This window comes from Xenopus laevis, chromosome 7L (assembly GCF_017654675.1).
Source record: "Xenopus laevis strain J_2021 chromosome 7L, Xenopus_laevis_v10.1, whole genome shotgun sequence".
NCBI lineage: Eukaryota > Metazoa > Chordata > Amphibia > Anura > Pipidae > Xenopus > Xenopus laevis.
The window spans coordinates 121,456,530-121,476,215 of NC_054383.1; the positions used below are offsets into that span (position 1 = coordinate 121,456,530).

At 36.2% G+C, this 19,686-nt stretch overlaps 1 protein-coding gene across 1 annotated transcript in view; it reads right to left on the reverse strand.

The window, feature by feature from the left end:
* The window catches only part of grin2d.L (glutamate receptor, ionotropic, N-methyl D-aspartate 2D L homeolog), a 136,707-nt gene that overhangs the window by 59,623 nt on the left and 57,398 nt on the right, over window positions 1–19,686 (reverse strand). The window contains exons 6-7 of the mRNA XM_041569081.1: window positions 16,065–16,218; window positions 5,931–6,056 (exon numbers count right to left, since the gene is read on the reverse strand). Of these exons, the coding sequence (XP_041425015.1) occupies window positions 5,931–6,056; window positions 16,065–16,218 (280 nt within the window). The remainder of the gene's footprint in view (window positions 1–5,930; window positions 6,057–16,064; window positions 16,219–19,686) is intronic.

Below are 19,686 nucleotides of genomic sequence, written 5' to 3' on the forward strand. Positions count from 1 at the left end.
AACACCAAAAAATGAAAGTGTTTTAAAGTAATGAAAATATCATGTAGTGTTGCCCTGCACTGGTAAAACTGTTCTATTTGCTTCAGAAACAATAGTATAGTGCATATAAAAAAAACTGCTGTGAAGCAATGGCAGAAAATGAAAAAAGGCTAAATAGCACAGGATAAATAGTGGATAACAGATAACATTATCTTCTACAGAGCTTATCTACTCTCTGCTGTGTAACCTGAGCTTTTTCTCCTTTGAATGGCTGCCCCCATTGCTACACAGCAGCTTATTTATATAAACAATAGTAGCGTTTCTGAAGCAAACACATCAGTTTTACCAGTGCAGGGCAACACTGCATTATATTTTTATTACTTTAAAACAATTTCATGTTTTGATGTAACTGTTCCTTTAACTATGTAACAATGTAACTAACTCTATAACTGCATAAACTGGAGAATGGAACTTTGTGAAATGCACTTTTTGGGAAATATCCTTATCCCATCCCTTTCTCCAATTCATATTACTCTACTTGAGGACCATGATTTAAGAAAGATGAGAAGGTCTCAATAAATAATGAACACAGGGGATTCTTTGATCATGGGCAATTTTGTGACCATAAAGGGGCAATATTGGTCACCATAGCATAATGGCCAGTGTGGAGTGTACAGCCCAAAGTAATAACCTCCCTGACCAATATCTGATCAGGACTGATAAGGATTGGCTGAGAAGCCAATCAGAGAGGCTAGAAAATACCACAGGAGGCCACCTCTTCATGGAACTGCGCAAGACCAGTTCCATGAAGAGGTGGCCTCCTGTGGTATTTTCTAGCCTCTCTACATGGCAAGATCCTTAGCCTCTGCCTTTGTTTTACTCTGGATTATACCACATTGTTTTTAAGGAGGAGGGGAAGGTATTTAATCAAATAACTCTTCCAAGAAGAACCCCCCCCATAAAATAGACCTTAGACACAGCAGATAATAGGGGAAAGGGAGGTGCTTCTTTCTATAGAGCTCATTGAGTGCACATCTTATTTAATTGACTCATGTCGACTATTTAAAATGTAGTTTATCATATTGATGTATGAATGGAACCAAGGCTGACTGTTCTCCTTCACTGCATAGTCCTGTACAGCATAGTTACCTGGAGAGCTGAACACAGGTTTGTCCATGTGTAGTTGTTTTTAAGAGACACCACCAACATATGAAAAACATCCAATATTTGCCTTGAAAATACTAAACAATAAACCTTCATCAAATGACCAATTAAATCAGGTTGCTTTATTTCAAGTTGAGTTGGTATACACCATTTTTGTAATTGAGAGGCAAATAGTATGGGTATTTGATTGGCATAAATCCTATATATATATAGGGTCTTGATAAAGGTCTGAGAAGGAGACCGAAACGTTGGCCTGTTTTTAATCATTCTAATAAAATATGTTTAACTTTTAAAAAATCTGTTTAAACGTTCCTGGTGTGCACCCATTTACTTCAATATTTATCTACTCGATTATGGGTAGCACCTAGGTCATTTATTATTTTTGGAGTGCGGTAAAACAACGAATATATATATATCCACCTAATGATTTTAAAAACTAGTGGTGAGCACAACTTTCCCTTGTTTGTTATAGTTATACAGAAGCAGTGACCAGCTCCATGTTGTAGCTCCCACCCCCTCCAACTATAGTCAGGTGATCCCACTGGTGTCTAATAAAAGGGCAGCCAAGTTTGGGAGTTTTACTTTGAAAGCAGCAAGTAAGTTGCAGGTAAAACGTATTCGTCCCTTTTATAAAATGTATAATTAAACCATAGAATTCTTAATGAATCAGATGAAAATTGAGCATAGGACTGGCCAGATATGGGATGACTTTGACGTAGTTGGCCAGCTTAAATATATTGCAATATATGGACAAACAATCCCTGTTTTGTTTAAAGGGTAAGGCATTTTTCAGTAGCAGTATGCACAAAATGTCACTGTCTTAAATATATTGATAATGGGTTGAGTGCAGAGGAATCTTGTATTTGTCTATATATATATATATATATATATATATATATATATATATATATATATATATATATATATATATATATATAGTTAGGTGTGTGTTGCCCTTAGTAGAAGTATCCTGAGCACAATTTATATAGACATTGAATACATGAGAGGAAAATCTAGTATTCTGCAATGTGCGCTCAGCAACAAACTGTGTGAAATCCCAGATTTGATAGATTAAGCCAGACACTCAATAGCCATTTCATTCTTTCCAAATATTGTTAAGAGGCCAGCAAAGGGGACATCCGTTATTTCAATTAGGTTTTTATTGTCTGTTCTTATCCCTAGGCATCATCTGTAGGTTGCATGGTGGTTGCGAGGTTTTATCTAAAACAATGTTCTTGGGTGGACATTATGCTAAATTGCAGTTTATAATTCTTGCATTATGTCTAATATACTCATTGTCTCATTGTTAAAATTGAATTTTATATGTGTTACATCACACCAGACCATTACATAATGCATTTATACATTTCCTATCATGAAAATAGGATAAAAAACAGATTAAATGTATCTGCATGTTAAATGATATTATTGGTTCCAATCAAATTGACTGCCACTGACATTCTTAATAAAGCTCTCTGGCAAAGTGGGCCCATGAGCTTTAAAATCTTTTAATGTGTCAACCAGGCCTCATTAGTGTTCCAGAAGGACAGTTCATTCCATTATAAAAAAGAATGTATTACACCATGCAATCAAGTACAGTGGGGTTATATTTGATATACTGTACAAATGTGTCACTTGTTCACGGCTGAAATATACATAATGTATTAAAGATGAAAATGTGTAAATGCAATATGCCAAGATTTTTATAACATTTGTTTTTCGCTCAGTCTGAGATATGTATTTCCAAGATGTTTAGGTCAGAGGATCGTCTTAATAATTAAACGAGATGTGTTACTTTATAATGGAATAAAATGTGACTACTAAATTGTGATGGTTATGCAAGATGCAGCTGTGATTTCATTGTCAGCAATGTCTCATTTTACATTTCTGGTGAGAGCTATAAATAAAAAGGGTTGCCTAAGCACCTCCTTCTAGTAATTTTTTTTTGCCAGCCATAGATTCACGGCAAAATTCCACATTTGCGGAAGAACTAGCCGCAACAAAAAAGTCGCATAGAAAAACGCCCAAAAGAAATAGACGACCATTGACTTTAAAGCATTTGGACAAAAAAGTCGCCATAAGAAAGAATGCCCATGGACTTTAATGCATTAGGACAAAAAAAGTCGCCATAAGAAAAAACGCCCATTGACTTGAATGCATTTGCACATTTTTCACCGTTTCGCAAATCTTTTCACAGTTAATCTGGTCCAATATGTCAATTTTCAGCACAAAAGGTGCATTGATGAGATCAGACTGACAACTACAAGCCATATCTACTTATAGAGTTGCAGTTGTGCAAAAATGGACACAGTTGTTGCATGTATTGATGCTATTTACTATTATTATTGTACTATGTCCAAAGGCATTCCTTGCACTGCCCTATAGTAGAGTCCTGCATCAGTTTGGATACCTGTGGGTACCAGTGGAATACCTCTAAAATGGTCAGGTTTAGATTCCTTTATCGTGCCGGTAGTCCGTTTGTGTACCCCGCTGAGGTGCAGGATAAATCCCTCCCATGAGGTTTTCGCACAATAAATCCCCTTCCCTATGTGATTATGCTTTAGTGTGACATCACATCCGGTTCACAGTGACATCACTCCTGGTTTCACAGACCAGTACGTTAACTACTTGCAGAACAGATCAGGTAGCGGGTCTATTTAGGGGAATATATTGGGTGGCAGGTGTGGGTCTGGTTGCTGGTTACCATGTCTGCCTGACCTGTGTAGGCCTCTACCCTATAGTTGCCCTTGGTGTGCATTCTCTCTGCCCAATCAGAAAGCATAAATGGGGAACTCTTGAACTAATGAGACCTTCAAGCTGGAGGTAATTAATAGGTTCCCACTGTGGGCTGCATCACTAAAAGATTTGTGCCTAAAGAATCAAGCACAGACATAATTTTGCAGAATTTGAGGGTGCAATTGTGTCCAATCCATGGCAAGCTGTAAGCTCAATTGCCTACGTTTTGATGCATCAGGTGCAATGTATGTATGTATGTATGTATATTTTTATTTGTACAGCACTCCTTGAGGGCAAAGCACTGTACAACAAAACAATAAATTAGTAGTAACAAACAAGTGGTCATTGGAATAAAAAGTAACAATAAGTGCATTAGTAGAATACAATTCACATAAATATAAAATATAATTACAATGCAGATTAAGTGCTCAGTGTCAAGGAAACAAAAGGCTAGAGGACCCTACCCCGTAGGGCTTTCAGTCTAAATGCAATTGCTTTAGTCACAACTTCCCCTCCCGCAACTGCATTCTGGGTAACAAAAATGGCAAATACTTGCTCTTTGTACACTGCACTTGCCTAAGTAATGATCATTGTGGCTTCTCCTTTGTACTGCTAAGTAGTTTTCTGATACTATGGAATAACTCAATCTTATTGGTCAGATTGCAGCTCAGCACCTTTGAAAACCTCTAGTAGCATGTTTTGTCCTGTACCAAAATGTCCTCCTGAAAAGTTCTATAATATGAAATGATGCAATCTGATAAGATGGTTCCTAAGAAGTTTTTGTTGTAATAGGTAATACCTGGTTCATACAAACTTACTTCTTTAAATATATGATATATACCATTACACATTACAATAATTTAATATATTTATTATTGCTTTTTTGTTGGCATAGAATGACTATATTTTAAAAAAAGCCTTGCATTATGAGGGTAGAATCACCTTCCAATTCTGCTGAGCAAGGATTGTAGGAGGAAAATTTGCTTAGGAGAAGAATAAAATTAAATGAATATTAGGTTATGTTTATTTGCAAAATGATTACAATGATAAAACATACACTTTTAAAGGGGAACCCCACAAAAACATAACTTAAGCTTTTTGAAAAGTAAACATAATTTCAAGCAACTTTGCAATATACATCATTTAAAAGATATGCAGACTTTTCATGATTTTGAATGGTTTCTGACAGTTCCCTAAGCCTAGCCCCTTTCTCTCCTGCTGATCTGTCTGACTACTTTCCTGAGCTGGCTGACTACTGTTACTTTGTATCAACAGTCATCTGTCCTCAGCCTGCATCCTCCAAAGCCCACAATTCCCAGAAAGCATGATTTAAATAAGGAACAGAACATCACAGTGCAATTCATTGTGGGTTATGTAGTTCCTGCATGCTGTCTGTAAACTGTGGAGAAGTTGGTACAATTTGTAACATCAGTGTTTAGTCCCTCCTTCCCTGCCAGGATTTCAAATGATGCATAAAGAGAAGAACTGTTAAACAGCTGGATTTCATCATAGAAAATGGCTAGTGATGGGCGAATTTGGGGCGTTTCGCTTTGCTGAAAAATTTGCGAATTTCCAGCGAAATTCGCGGAATGGCGGAAAATTTGCAAAACATTGCTGGCATCTCGTTTTTGACACCGGCGTCCATTTTTTTGGACACCAGCGTCCTTTTTTGGCGAATTTGGCAAATTCGCGCCTGGTGAATAAATTCACCCATCACTAAAAATGGCATTTATTAATACTTTTTGAAGAAACAGGCTGTGATGGGTATATTAGGGGGTTTCTGTGTTATGTGGGCCTCTTTATCAAATTTTGATTTGGAAGCCGGAGTTCCTCTTTAAAGTTATACATATTTATTTTCATATACATTAGCAGCTTGCATGGTTTTCATTTTCTTTCTACATGAGATGAAAGCTATCAAGTATATCATTTGGAGGAGATGAGAAAGGTCAGAGGAGTAGAAAAACTTGAGTTGGGGATGTGTGTGAAATGTTAATAAGTACAGTGTATAAGTATACAACCATATAAACTCTCTGAAAAAAGAATTGACTTACATTTGCCTGTGGAAAGACTCCGGTTGTATCCGACAGGGCTAAAATACTCAAAGATGAAAACAGTCACAGCAACCACGGTAAGGCACATGACAAACATCATGACCCAGACGGCAGGGCTATATGGCTCTGGAATACACAATACAAGTACCCAAAGAGATTAAAGTGAAAAAGTAAAAGACTGAGTGACTCTTACAAGATATGTCATATATAGTACACAGTTGTACACACTAAAATGACCCAGCCAAGCAGAACACAACTGAAAATATCCTTTTGACTAGTTGCATTGACTATGTACAGAAATCCATATTAATCATTTTCATTTTTTTGGTCTTTCTGGCCCTTAAAGGGGTTGTTTACCTTTAAGTTAACTTTTAGCATATTATATACCAGCCAATTCTAAGCAACTTTTCAATTGGCCTTCATTTTTTCTTTTGAGTTATTTGCCTTCTTCTCCTGGCTCTTTCCAGCTTTCAAATGGGGGGTCATCTCATCTCAAAAACAAATGCCCTGTTATGTATTGTTATTGTTACTTTTTATTACTCCTCCTTCTATTCCAGCCTCTCATATCCATATTCCAGTCTCTTATTCAAATCAATGCATGGTTGCTAGGGTAATTTGGACCCTAGAAATCAGATTGCTGAAATTGCAAACTGAAGAGCTGCTAAATATCCCAAAAACCACAAAGAATAAAAAATGAAAACCCATTTCAAATTGTCTCCAAATATTCATCTCTTAGTACAGGTCAATTTAAAGGTGAACAACCCCTTTAAACATGATATTTAACCCAAAATAATAGCCAGCTATTAGCTATTATTCCTTCTACTAACCGAAGATCTTTCCTAATTTAGGGTGACAACATGCTACAATATTATAGGCTTGGAAAATATACAGTAAGTGTCTTAGATTTGATGCTGCCCAAGACACAAAGCCAGCAATTCCATGCACTAATAGTGATGGGCGAATAAATTTGGCAGGTGGGGATTTGAGGCAAATGTCTACATTTCGCCGCCAGTGAAAAAAATTCACGAAGCGGTTAAGAAAATTCATTGGCGAAAAAATTTACTGCGTCCAAAAAATTTGGGCGTTCATCAGAATTGTCTGGCGTCAAAATTATTTGGACACCCATTGACTTTGGACAAAATAGCCACGTGTATAAAAATTTTGCGGGCGTCGAAATTGACATGCGTCAAAACAATTTTGGCGCTCATTGACGTCAATGTGTTTGGAAAATTTTTTTGCTGTTTCGCAAATTTCGCTTGAAATTTCTGGACAAATTCGCCCATCACTATTCACTAAACCAAACAAGTGTTAACTAAAAGCCCATAATTATTAATGTTTCTGCTTAGGGGAATCTCCTTTGAAAAATTTTTTTTCAAACTTGGGTGAATGGAATCTAACCGCAAACCCGAATTCGCATCAAATTCTAAACAAATTCGATTCGAGTTTTTTCTCTGAAAAAAACTTGATTTTCAGGAAGGCTGCAAACAACTCCAAATTGATCCCAGGACTTCCCCTATAGGCTAAAACAGCAATTCGGCAGGTTAAAGGTGGCAAATAGTCAACGCTGAATTCTTAAAGGGCCAGTACATGATACATTTCAAAAACAGAATTTGAATTTTTTTGAAAAACTCGAATTAAAATTCTAAATTTGAATTTTCACTTTGACCCTTATTAATTCTGCCCCTAAGTCAACTAGAAAATGATTTAAAAATTAAATGAACCCAATAGGCTGGGTTTGCTTCGAATAAGGATTAATTATATCTTAGTTTGGATCAATTACAAGCTACTGTTTTATTATTACAGAGAAAAAGGAAATCATTTTTAACATTTGGATTATTTGGAAAAAAAGGGAGATGGCCTTTCCGAAATTTAGAGCTTTCTGGATAACAAATATCTGTATAACTGATCCTATACATAATGGTAATCATTGGTCAAGCAGATAGGATAATATAGGTCATCAGTGATGGGCGAATTTGCTCCATTTCGCTTCGCCGAAAAAACAGCGAAAAATTCCCAAAATGGCGCCAGTGTCTAGTTTCTTTCACGCCGGTGTCTGTTTTTGACGCCGGCGTCCGTTTTTTGGTCGCTGGCAACATTTTTTTTTGACGCCCGGAATTTTCGCGCCCGTTTCACGAATTCATTTGCCGGCAGTGAATTGCGCAAATTCGCTGCAAATTCGCACCTGGTGAATAAATTCGCCCATCACTAGTCATCACATTGGAGGGGGCCGACAGATCCGTGGAGATGATTGCAGGGGCAGCACTACATGTTCACACAGTGTTTTTTCTGCTGTAATTTCCAGAGACATAAACCCAAACAGCAACATGCTTGCTGAACCCCCTCCTGTGTGATTCAATATTATGACATTTCATTCCTTCAAGACTACTGCTGTGTGAAAGCTATTTTTTTTTTTAAAGATTTTTTTCTGAAAAGTAATGTCTGGTATAGTGCAGAAAATAGTTCCTGATGAAAACATGAAGAAACAAAATGCTTTTAGTGGTCCTCTAACATTTTTTTTCAGATACATCTACTCCTCATCGTGTATTCATTGATGGCAGGAGTAAGAAAGGAAAAAACAGGAATTGAGGATATTACAAATATTGGGTTAAATCAGGTCACCAATATTAGTTTACCAAGACTGATTAACACCTTGAATATATCCAAGATCAAGATAGGACACAACTGCACCTGATTTGCAACAAAGCACATGCTCAATTGTATTAAATGGATGGTCCTATGCAACTTTTCTATTGGTCTTCATTATTTCTAGTGGTGGGCCAAATTTGGGTTGTTCTACTTTGCGAAAAATTCGCGAAACTGCGCTGGTGTCTCGTTTTTGATGCCGGCATTCGTTTTTTGGATGCCGGTGTCAATTTTTTTTTAAATCTTCGCTGCGGTTTAGCAAATGTATTCGCCAGCGGGGAATTGCGGAAATTCGCCGCAAATTCATGCCTGGCGAAGAAATTCGCCCATCACTAATTATTTCTTTATTATTAATATTATTATTATTATTATTAATAAAGTTTTTAAATTATTTTCCTTCTTCTGACTCTTTACAACTTTCAAATGGGGGTCACTGACCTCATCTCAAAAACAAATGCTCTGTAAGGCTACATATGTATTGTCATTGCTGCTTTTTATTATTCATCTTTCTATTCAGGCCTCTCCTATTTATATTCCAGTCTCTTATTCAAATCAATGCATGGTTGCTAGGGTAATTTGGGCCTTAGTTACCAGTTTGCTTAAAATGCAAATTGAAGAGCTGCTGAATGAAACGCTAAATAACTCAAAAACTGCAAATAATAAAAAATTAAAATCGCTCTGTACTAAAAAAAAACTCAAATGTGCACAAACCCTTTAATATTTGGTGCAGTGCAATTGCAAGAAAAAACACTTCATTGTGTGGAAACAACATGGCTATTACACTTGAAAGTGCACGTGTAAATAAATAATCCCTAATGTTATATAAATTGCAGCCGAATGAGGATTCATAATTAAAAATGTGGTTTTAACAGTGAATATGGTTTATTTTCTGCACATCTACTGAAGAGTCCCCTAGAGTTTGGGGGTGAAGAAACAGGCAACTGAATGAGCCATATTATTTCTCCATTTATGTAAGCTCATTAGTGTGAATTATTAGAAGGTAATTACATGAGATGGAAAATAACTCACTTCAGGTATAGGACCTGTTATCCAGAATGCTGGGGACCTGTGGTTCTCCAGATACAGGCATTTCTCTGTAATTCTTTTTGCTAAACAATCTATTAAATATTAAATAAACCAGGTTTGTTTTGCCTCCAATAAGGATTCATTATATCTTAGTTGGGATCAAGTACAAGGTACTATTTTATTATTACAGAGAAAAAGGATATAAGTGTTAAATGTTTAAATAATTCTCTTAAAATGTAGTCTATGGGAGATGGCCTTCCCATAATTTGGTGCTTCCAGATAACGGGATTCCCCATAACAGATCCCAGACCTGTACTATACAAATATAATGACTGCATATTTCAAACTCTAGCAAATATTGAATATAATGTAAGTTCACATTTTTTTGCTGAAATATTCAAGTTTGGCAGTAGAAATAGAAACCTGAAGAATGCACCATTTTTCTAAAAGCCTTTTAACAGACATTAAATTACGAACAGTTACTGCAGCATGAATAGCGGCCATTACTGCTCTTGTACAATGTGTTCCAATTTTAATTCATGGGTAACCAAGGATCAGCCTCTGTTCAGCTACAGTTCATCATCTTCGTCCAGCTGTAGGATAATAGCTGATGACTGAAGGTGAATATTATACTGAATCTCCTGGATCCAGTCTTGTGAATGTCTGCAAACCATGGGAATTTTGTTAAATCAGTTTGAGAATTACATTTTTAGCATCCAAAATGAAATGTGGGAAAGTCAAATGTAACTACACTGGGTTTTTGTTCATCGCTAATGAACTTCAGAGATTTGTGTTTTAGGCTGCACCCTACTCCAGCCATGATCTAGGCAACCCCAACTTGTGAAACCCTCTCTATTTTATGGAAAGTCACACCGATTTGGAGGTTCACAAATCAAGACATAGAAATCAGGACTCTGCAACTCTATACCACCTTTATGCATAGGTCTAACTGCCTGGTAGATGGGCTGGGGTCTCTGTGCCCAGGATGTTTACATACATGATAGTGTCACAGTGTTGAGTTTTTCCTATAACCCTTACCTGCTTAAAAACATAGGGAGTGATTCCTTCTGTAGGAGATTTTGAGCTTTAAAAGATTTGACTAGTAACTCGGGCATCATCCCTTTATATTGGTATTGGGCTTCAGTAAATATCTCATGAGACAGGGTCACGAGGGCAACCCCCATAATCATTCTACATCCCATATAGAGGGTAGATACTGTAGGTTCAATGTCATTGATTCAGTAGCATAGGCTGAAGCATGATTACTATATTGATTGTGCCAATATTGGAATGTTACCCTGTTGAATTGAACTGACACTACTGCAGGGATCATTTATTTTGACCAAGAGCACAAGTGAAAGCCCTGTCCTCATCACCTCCTTTAAAAGATGCTCCCTAAATTGAACGTCTCTGTGCAGGACATTGACATGGTTGGTTTGGTCCAGAGGGACACTGGGAAAAAATCTCCTCCTGCCTGAGACCCCATGCTTCTCCCTGACCTCCTGCCCCCCTGACCAACAAGAGAACAGGTACACAGGAGGGAAGCAGAGGAGAGTTGAAAATCGGGCAGGTGGCCCAGAGGGGGGTTGCAGCTGGGGTGCCTGGAGGGGAAGCTGCAGATTGGGCAGGGGGCCCATGGGGAGTGGGGTCCTCTGTGATGGAAGGCCCTGTGAGCCTCAGACCCCTCCAGTCCAACGTTGGGCACTAAGTGCGAAAAACATGATGGAAAGTACCATTTTTTTAACTTTGCACCCTGCCCTACACTTAGGGGGCTATTTATCAAAGTTCGAATTTATCTCTTTTTTTTTGCTACAAACTCCAATCAAATCCGCTCTGTTTTTTTACGCTTATTATTATTATTAAATTTTCTCAAAAATTTGTTGTCAGGGAAAAAATCTGAGTTTCACAATTTTTTCCGATTTTTTTCATCCAATTTTCACGATTTTCACAATTCGTTTCGGAATTTTCACACGCAAACTGTGGGGAATTGCACGAAACCCAGCACACATCAAAGAATAATTGGGACTTCTCCCATTGACTTATATGCAACGTCGACAGGTCTGAGATGCCGGATTTTTAGATTAGGATTTTTCCATCCACGGGGTTTAATACGTTTAAAAAAAATTTGTAATTTTTTTAAAAGTTTGATTTTATAAAAAAAAATCACAAATTTTTCGTGATTTTTGCATTTGGAGTTTAGTAAATAACTCCTTAGTGAATGATCCCTTGTATGTTCCTTTAATAATAATTTTTTTCAAGAGCATTGATATGTAACATATTAATGTGCTTCAGTATAGTAATGCACTATTCATACAATTGCTGGCGTGTAGCCTTAATGTAATGAGCCTGAGTCTACCCCATGCTAATACCTTTACATAAACACAGTTTAGAGTAAAACCAAGTACAGTGTTTAATGCTCCCAAATGCACCACCATTTCCCTTTTGTTGTCTTTCCTTTTCTAATTTTAGATCTGGCCCAAAACCTTGAATTTGCCATCATCTGCTTTAACGGATTTGACTTTGAGCAGTTTTGTTGTTGCAAGCCAAGAACAGTTTTAAAGTATCTTGATATTTTTATATTTTTCTCACTCGTTTAAACCAGCTGGGATTTCATTTAATTTCTTTCCATTTTATTTGAAAGACGGGCTAGAGCTCCACAAACGCGCAGGGAGTCAGGATTTTAACAATGAATTCAGTCTTCCAGGAAAAAAGGGCTCAGAAAACACTTAATTTATTGTGCTATTTTCAAGTCAAAAGTTTAGCATTTTTGGATAGGATAATTACTAACGACTTTGACTTTTACATTTGTCTACAGAAAATGCATATTCCTTTTTGAGCAAAACATATTATTTTCTGTCTGTAAAAAATTCTATTTATGTCAATGGCCCTGTGGTTGAATATGATTATGCGTGTGATGGAGAAATGACTTTCACTGTCACTGGAAGATGAAAGATGGTAGGATGATGATCATTAATATGCTATTGATGATGTAATAGGAAGGATCTCAGGCCTTACTGGTAATTAAAGGCAAGGTGAACGTCCACCATTTGCCCACAGTTTCCTCTTTCATACAGTTCATATATTTTCTGATGTACCCACTCTGTTTTAATGTATTTTTCTAACTGCCTCTTGACCACCAACCTCTATGCTTCATTGTGTTATGTATTTTTCCTACAAATATCTCCCTTTATTGTACAGGTATGGGATATGTTTACCAGAAACTCAGAATTAAAGGAAAGCTATCTCTATAGACTCCATTTTAGTCAAATAATTAAAATTTATAAAAATGACCTCCTTTTTTTCAGTAATAATAAAACAGTACCTTGTACAACTAAGATCCACATCATCCTTATTGAAGACAAAACATTATTTTTGGGTTGTTTAAATATTTTTAAATAGACTTAAGGTATGATCCAAATTATGGAAAGATCCCTTATCCAGAAAACCCCACATCCCAATCATTCTGGATAGCAGGTCCCCATACCTGAATATTATATACCTTATTCCTCTTTCCATTCTACTGCCAACGGTTTTTAGCTAGAGGGCTCTGGGGTATATCACTAATACTAGACCCTTTGGGCAGATCCGTTTGGGAGACTCAAAACTGGAACAGGGCAGGCTTTCTGTGAGTGCTCCAGGTTTGCATTTATTGTATTTATTGTATGAAGTAGGGTTTTCTTTAGTTGTATTAGTTTTTCAGCCATAAACACTATCACAAGGTTAAAGGCTTGATCACACCAGATAGTTTTTCTCAGGTCATCATCAATGAAAGGCATGCCTGCTCTTTCTAATGGCCAGCTCTGGTGAATCTGCAAATGGGATTTTACTGTGCACTGAGGCTGAGAAGATATAATGGTAGCATAAAACATCACTCAATCTTTACGATGCAGTATAGAGTTCAGAAGTGTATGATTAGTGATGGGCGAATTTGGGGCATTTTGCCGAAACAGCGAAAAATTTGCAAAATGGCGCCGGCATCTTGTTTTTGATGCTGGCGTCCTTTTTCGAGTTTTCACGGTGGTTTTGGGAATTTATTTGCGGGTGGCGAATCGTGGAATTCACAGTGAATTCGTGCCTGGCGAATAAATTCACCCATCACTATGTATGATAGCAGAGCCCAATGTTTGACTAATAAAGTAATCAGAGCCCCATATTGTTCAAGGTTCAGTATCTAAATCTTCACTAATAGCAAAATGATATAGGAACCCTGTACACATACTTGAAATCATTAAATATCATCCCATATAAAAGGGGAAGGTTCACCTTTAAGTTAATGTTTAGTAAGTTATGAAAAGTTCAGTTCAAAGAAACCTGGTCTTCATTATTTATTTTTTATAGTTTGTAATTATTTGTCATCTTCTTCTGATTCTCTCACCCTTTCAAATGGGAGTCACTGACCCCATTTAAAAGCAAATACTCTGTAAGGCTACAAATTGTATTGTTATTGTTAGTTTTTGTTGTTCATCTTTCTATTCAGGCCCTCTCCTATTCATATTCCAGTCCATTATTCAAATCAAGGGTTATTTGGACCCTAGCAACCAGACTGCTGAAACTGCTAACTGGAGAGCTGCTAAATAAAAAGTTATATAACTTAAAAGCTACAAATAATAATAAAACCAAAAATGAAACCCAATTGCAAATTGTCTTAGAATATCAACTACATGATACTAAGGGGCACATTTACCAAACAGAATCTTGTATTTTTCCACAAAAAGTGTTTTCCCTTTTTTTTTTTTAAAAAAAAAGCTCTAAAAAATTGAGATTTATCAAGGGTCAAATTGAAAATTTGAATTTTTAAATTTGAATTTTAAGTTTATTTTAGTGCAATTCGACTATAGAATAGTCAAAATGTAGTTAGAGTTTAAAATAAATTCAAGTCGACTATTCACCATCTAAAACCTGGGGTGATTTAGCCTATGGGGGACCTCCTACAATCTATCTGGAGTTGTTTGATGGACTTTTGAAAAATGATTTTTTTTTTTGATTCGAGTTTGCAAGTCAATCCTATTCACCTGAATTTAAAGATTCGATATTTTTAATAAATTTCAATCGTTTTTTTCGATTTCAGGTTTATGGGAGTTTTTAGAAATCCCCTTAAACTCGAAATTCGACATTTGATAAATCTGCCCCTAAGTGTGAAAACCACAAAAACCTCTAATACAAAACTTCGCCAGGTAAAAGTTGTCGAGGCCCTATAGAAGTCAGTGGGAGCTAAACTGATTCTATTGGATCGTTTTAAATCATTTCGGACTTTTGGAGGTTTTCAGATTTTTTTCCCTACGAATTGTCCAAGAAAGTCTAATCTTTAGAAGTTTTAAAATGTTATTTTCCACTGGTACTTTTTTTATTCGAATCTTTAAATAAATGTTGTGACATTTGTATTTTTTGAGAAAGTGAGTTAGTTATAATACCACTGAAATCCAACCTTTGATAAATAGACTTCCACAGGTTAATACAGGGGCAATCAACCCCTTTAAAGAGTCAGCAATTACTCAATTAGACCATTAATTGGCTGAATGCACACTGAGTAGACTAGATGTGCAATACATGCACAACTTGGACAATGTTGCAAATGAATGAATTTGATTCCAAATGTCTTTGTTGTAGCATTTCATATCTAGATAATATAATCCATTTGGCGTTGCATTAAAACATATGTTGTACAATGCCAGTTGTAGCCAAGTAAATGTGCTTACATCCAAAATTAGAAGTTTGAATAATCAAGGGTAATTGTTTGTAGAAAGCCATTAATATGGGTCCTATGAGACTACTCTATCCACCTTATTTCACCCAAGTGATGCCATTGTTCCAGTTCCAGCGATTGTGGTCAACTGGTATTTGATCACTACTCTATAGTTTTATCTTACCATTAATAACTCTTGGTTTTCCATGTGCCAAATACAGATATGGGACCTGTTATCCAGAATGTTTGGGACCTGGGTTTTTTCCTGATAATTGATCTTACTGTAATTTGAATCTCTATATCTTAAGTCTACTAAAATATAATGTAGACATTAATTTAACCCAAAAGATTGATGAAGTGCCAGAAGGAGGCATGAAATGCGTCAGGTGACCTAACATGTCACAGGGTAGGAGTACATCTGTAATAGATGCCTGCTTGTTGTTTTAATTACCAAATAAAGCTGGAATTTTGATTTTACTCCATACGTGTGGAATGGTTTCCTCAATCACTAAATCCCCCACATATGCTGCCTCCAATAAGGACTAATTATATTTTAGTTGGGATCAAGTATAATGTACTGTTTTATTATTACAGAGAAAAAGAAAATTGTTTAACATTTTTTGAATTATTTGATTAAAATGGAGTCTATGGGGCTTTTTGAATAAGGGGTTTCCAGATAACTGATCCCATACCTGTAGTAGAATCAAATAATAGAGATGCAATGAACAGTCCAGTCAGAGAAAGATGTACTTGCAATGAGTAAATGAGTACATTAGGATTACCTAAAAATGCAGACGGAGATACTGTGCCATTGCTCCTCGACACCATAACACTGATTCCTGTCTCCACGAAGGGAACTGAAAAGTCGATGATCTCTGAGCGCTCCTCATTTATAGTGAGTGATCCGATGGCCATATCAGCCCGCTGGTAAAACACCTACAGAGAAGAGAAAATTAAGATTTTTCTAAACAATAAATACATTTTGGCAAGAAGAACTCCACAGAGAGGTTTATTCCTCAACTCGCATGCATACCATTCCATTACCAGTAAAGCAGAATGCAATAGTCACTTTCCCTTTTCCTCTGTAACACCAAAAAGAAAACAACTTTCTCTCAATCATATTTATGTCTTTTTGGCTTGACTGGCTCTTTACCTGCTAACAATATAAAATCATTTGCTTCATCCGTGTGTGTATATTTGCAATATAAATATAGTATAAATTCAGTAGGCTTGCCTTTGAAGAATACTACACACTTCTGATTTGAGCTGTGCTATAAAAACTAGGATATTTCATAACTGCCAAACAAAACCTTTTTCTGATGTTAACAAAAGTGTTACTACAAATCCTTCAAAATAACAATAAGATGTCAAAGACAAGCTTTTTGACAGAAGAAGAAGTAGTGATTATAATATAGGTTTAGTATTTTGTAAGAACAGAATATTGTACCATTGTTGCATAGACCTTAGTAGAAGAAGACGTCCTTGGAACTATTTCAGTAAATCTTATATTGCTTTTAAATGATGAAAATGCCTGTTTTACCCACTGCCAGCTGAAACATTCAGGGGGTCATTTATTTGGAAGTCATATTATGTGCAAGTAACATTACTCTTCCATGTTTTTCTTTCTTCCAGGGTAGCACACCTAGATATACTTGGAACAACAGTATTTAGTTGCTATTAGTTTGAAATGCCTTATCATTTGAATGTTCATGTGGTGGAGCTGCAAGGGAGAGTCACAGGGAAAAATGATAAAGAACAGAAATGTTTCCACCTAAACCTGTCAGCATGTCATAGAAGTCAATACGAGTATCTTCAGCATTCAAGCAAGTTGCTCACAATTAGAAATAAGTGAAATTTTGGCATGTATGGCTGCGCCTCAAATGTCAGATCAGAATGTCAACACCCGGCAGGGCATTCCATAACCTCACTGTCCTCACTGTGAAGAACCACCTATGTTGCTTCAAATAGTTACATAGTTACATCAGGTTGAAAAAAGACAAAGTCCATCAAGTTCAATCCCTCCAAATGAAACCCAGCATCTATACACACACCCCTCCCTAAATTATAATAAATTAAGTTTATTATAAATTATATATACCCATATTATATACATATATACCATATCTATACTAATGAAAGCTCTTCTAGTCTGAAGGGGTGGCCTCTGGTATGGTGATCCTCTTTATGGGTAAATAGGTCCCCTGCTATTTGTCTATAATGTCCTCTAATGTACTTGTAAAGTGTAATCATGTCCATTCACAAGCACCTTTTTTCTACCATCATAATTTAAGTTTTATATCCCTCTAATCAGTTTGGTTGCACTTAGTCTCTGCACTCTCTCCAGCTCATTTATATCCTTTTTAAGGACTGGCTGCACTGCATACTCCAGGCAGAGCCTTAACTCCCAACACACTGCCATATAGTGTATAAATTGCATTTATATTATATTTGCAAAAGTGCATTACATTGCATTTATCAACAGTGAACCTCATTTTATTTCCCAGTTTTTCAATTTAGTCAAATCACTCAGCAAAAAATAGAAACAGTCCTTTCAATGCCCTCCTCCAGGTCATTAATAAACAAGTTGAAAAGCAAGGGACCTAGTACAGAGCCCTGTGGTACTCCACTACCAACATTGGTCTAATTAGAAAATGTTCCATTTACCACCACTCTTTGTAGTCTATCTTTTAGCCAGTTCTCTATCCAGGTACAAATACTATGTTCCAGGCCAACATTCCTTAATTTAACCAGTAACCTTCTGTGTGGCACTTTATCAAATGCTTTAGCAAAGTCTAAGTAAATCACATCAACTGTCATCCCAGAATTGAGGTCCCTGCTTACCTTCTCATAAAAAGAAATTCAATTTGTATGTCAAGATCTATTACGCATAAAACCATGCTGAAATAAACTTATAGTATTATTATATGCAATGAAGGCCAGCATCTTATCCCTTAATAAACCTTTGAAAAGCTTTCCTACCACTGATGTCTGACTAACAGACCGATAGGTTTGCGGCTCCGAATGGAATCCCTTTTTCAATAACGGCCCCCCACATTAGCAATTCGCCATGCTCTTGGCACAATGCCAGACCTCAATGAATCCTGAAAAATTAAGTACCTTGTACTTGATCCAAACTAATATAATTGATCCTTATTGGAAGCAAAACCAGACTATTGGGTTTATTAAATGTTTACATGATTTTCTAGTAGACTTAGGGAGTTATTTACAAAACTCTGAATGCCAAAAATCTGAAAAAATCATGTTTTTTTAATATAAAATCTGAATTTTTAGTAAAAAAACACAAATTTTACGGAATTTATTATCCCCCCGAAGATGAAAAAGTCTGAATCTGAAAATCTGGCATCTCAGACCTGCCGAGCTTTGCATAAGCCAATGGGAAAAGTCCCAAAGATCTGTGCTGGGTTTCATGCAATAATCCAAAGATTTCAGGATTTATGGGCAAAAACCAGAAAAATTTAAGTTTTTGGGTGGAAAATCAGAAAATTCATAAGATTCGTATTTTTCAGGATTTTTTATTTTTTTTCCGCAAACAAAATTTTCAGAAAAGTGTATTAATAAATAAGGCGAAAAAAACTGTGCGGATTTGGTCTGAGGTTTTTTTTTCCAGAAAATATTGAAATATATTTATAATATTGAAATATAAATATTGTTTCCTTATATATAAAGTAAAAATATGAAAACAACTTTATTAACTAGAACGTCCTAGTCAGTTCCTGTGTTCAGGTTATCAACATTTATTTTCTTTATCTAGCCATAGAGAGGTACAACTTGAGATTTATAAGCCTGGCATTCAAGAGTCTGCAGTGAGCTGTTAAATGAACCATTGTGTTTGCAAGCTAATTAAATAATGTCAGGCCATTCCTAATTACAGAAAAAGATAGTTTAACAGCTATGGTTTTGAATTAGTGGCCCTTCGTGTTTTCATTTTGTTTTTTTTAATTGAAAGATATTTGTCAAAAGTGAAAGGCTTGCACGAAGGCTTTAGTTTAACAAGAGACTGAAATTAGAAAACCAGCAGCGACCAACCTTTTTGAAGAACTCTACTTTTTGGTCTGTTTTCGAAAGTGGATAAATTGTTATAAAACCACATGGAAAAGTTAAGTGAAGCGATGCCAATTTACTCTCAACGAGAACACATTGTGTCAGTTATCACTGTGAAATAAAGATTTGTGACTCCATGATAAGAGTGGCATTATTAGTCGCCCTATGTTTAATTTTTGATCATTTCTTTACAATTCCAATGACCTTTTCAGTCTTTTCAACTGACTCTGCTTTTGACTTCAGGGCTCTACAGATTTCAGAGACAACCTCTTTCATTAACCTAAATTGCTGTAGTTTTGTTTCAGAAATTTAACACCATCGGTATGTCAGAATTCTGGTCCT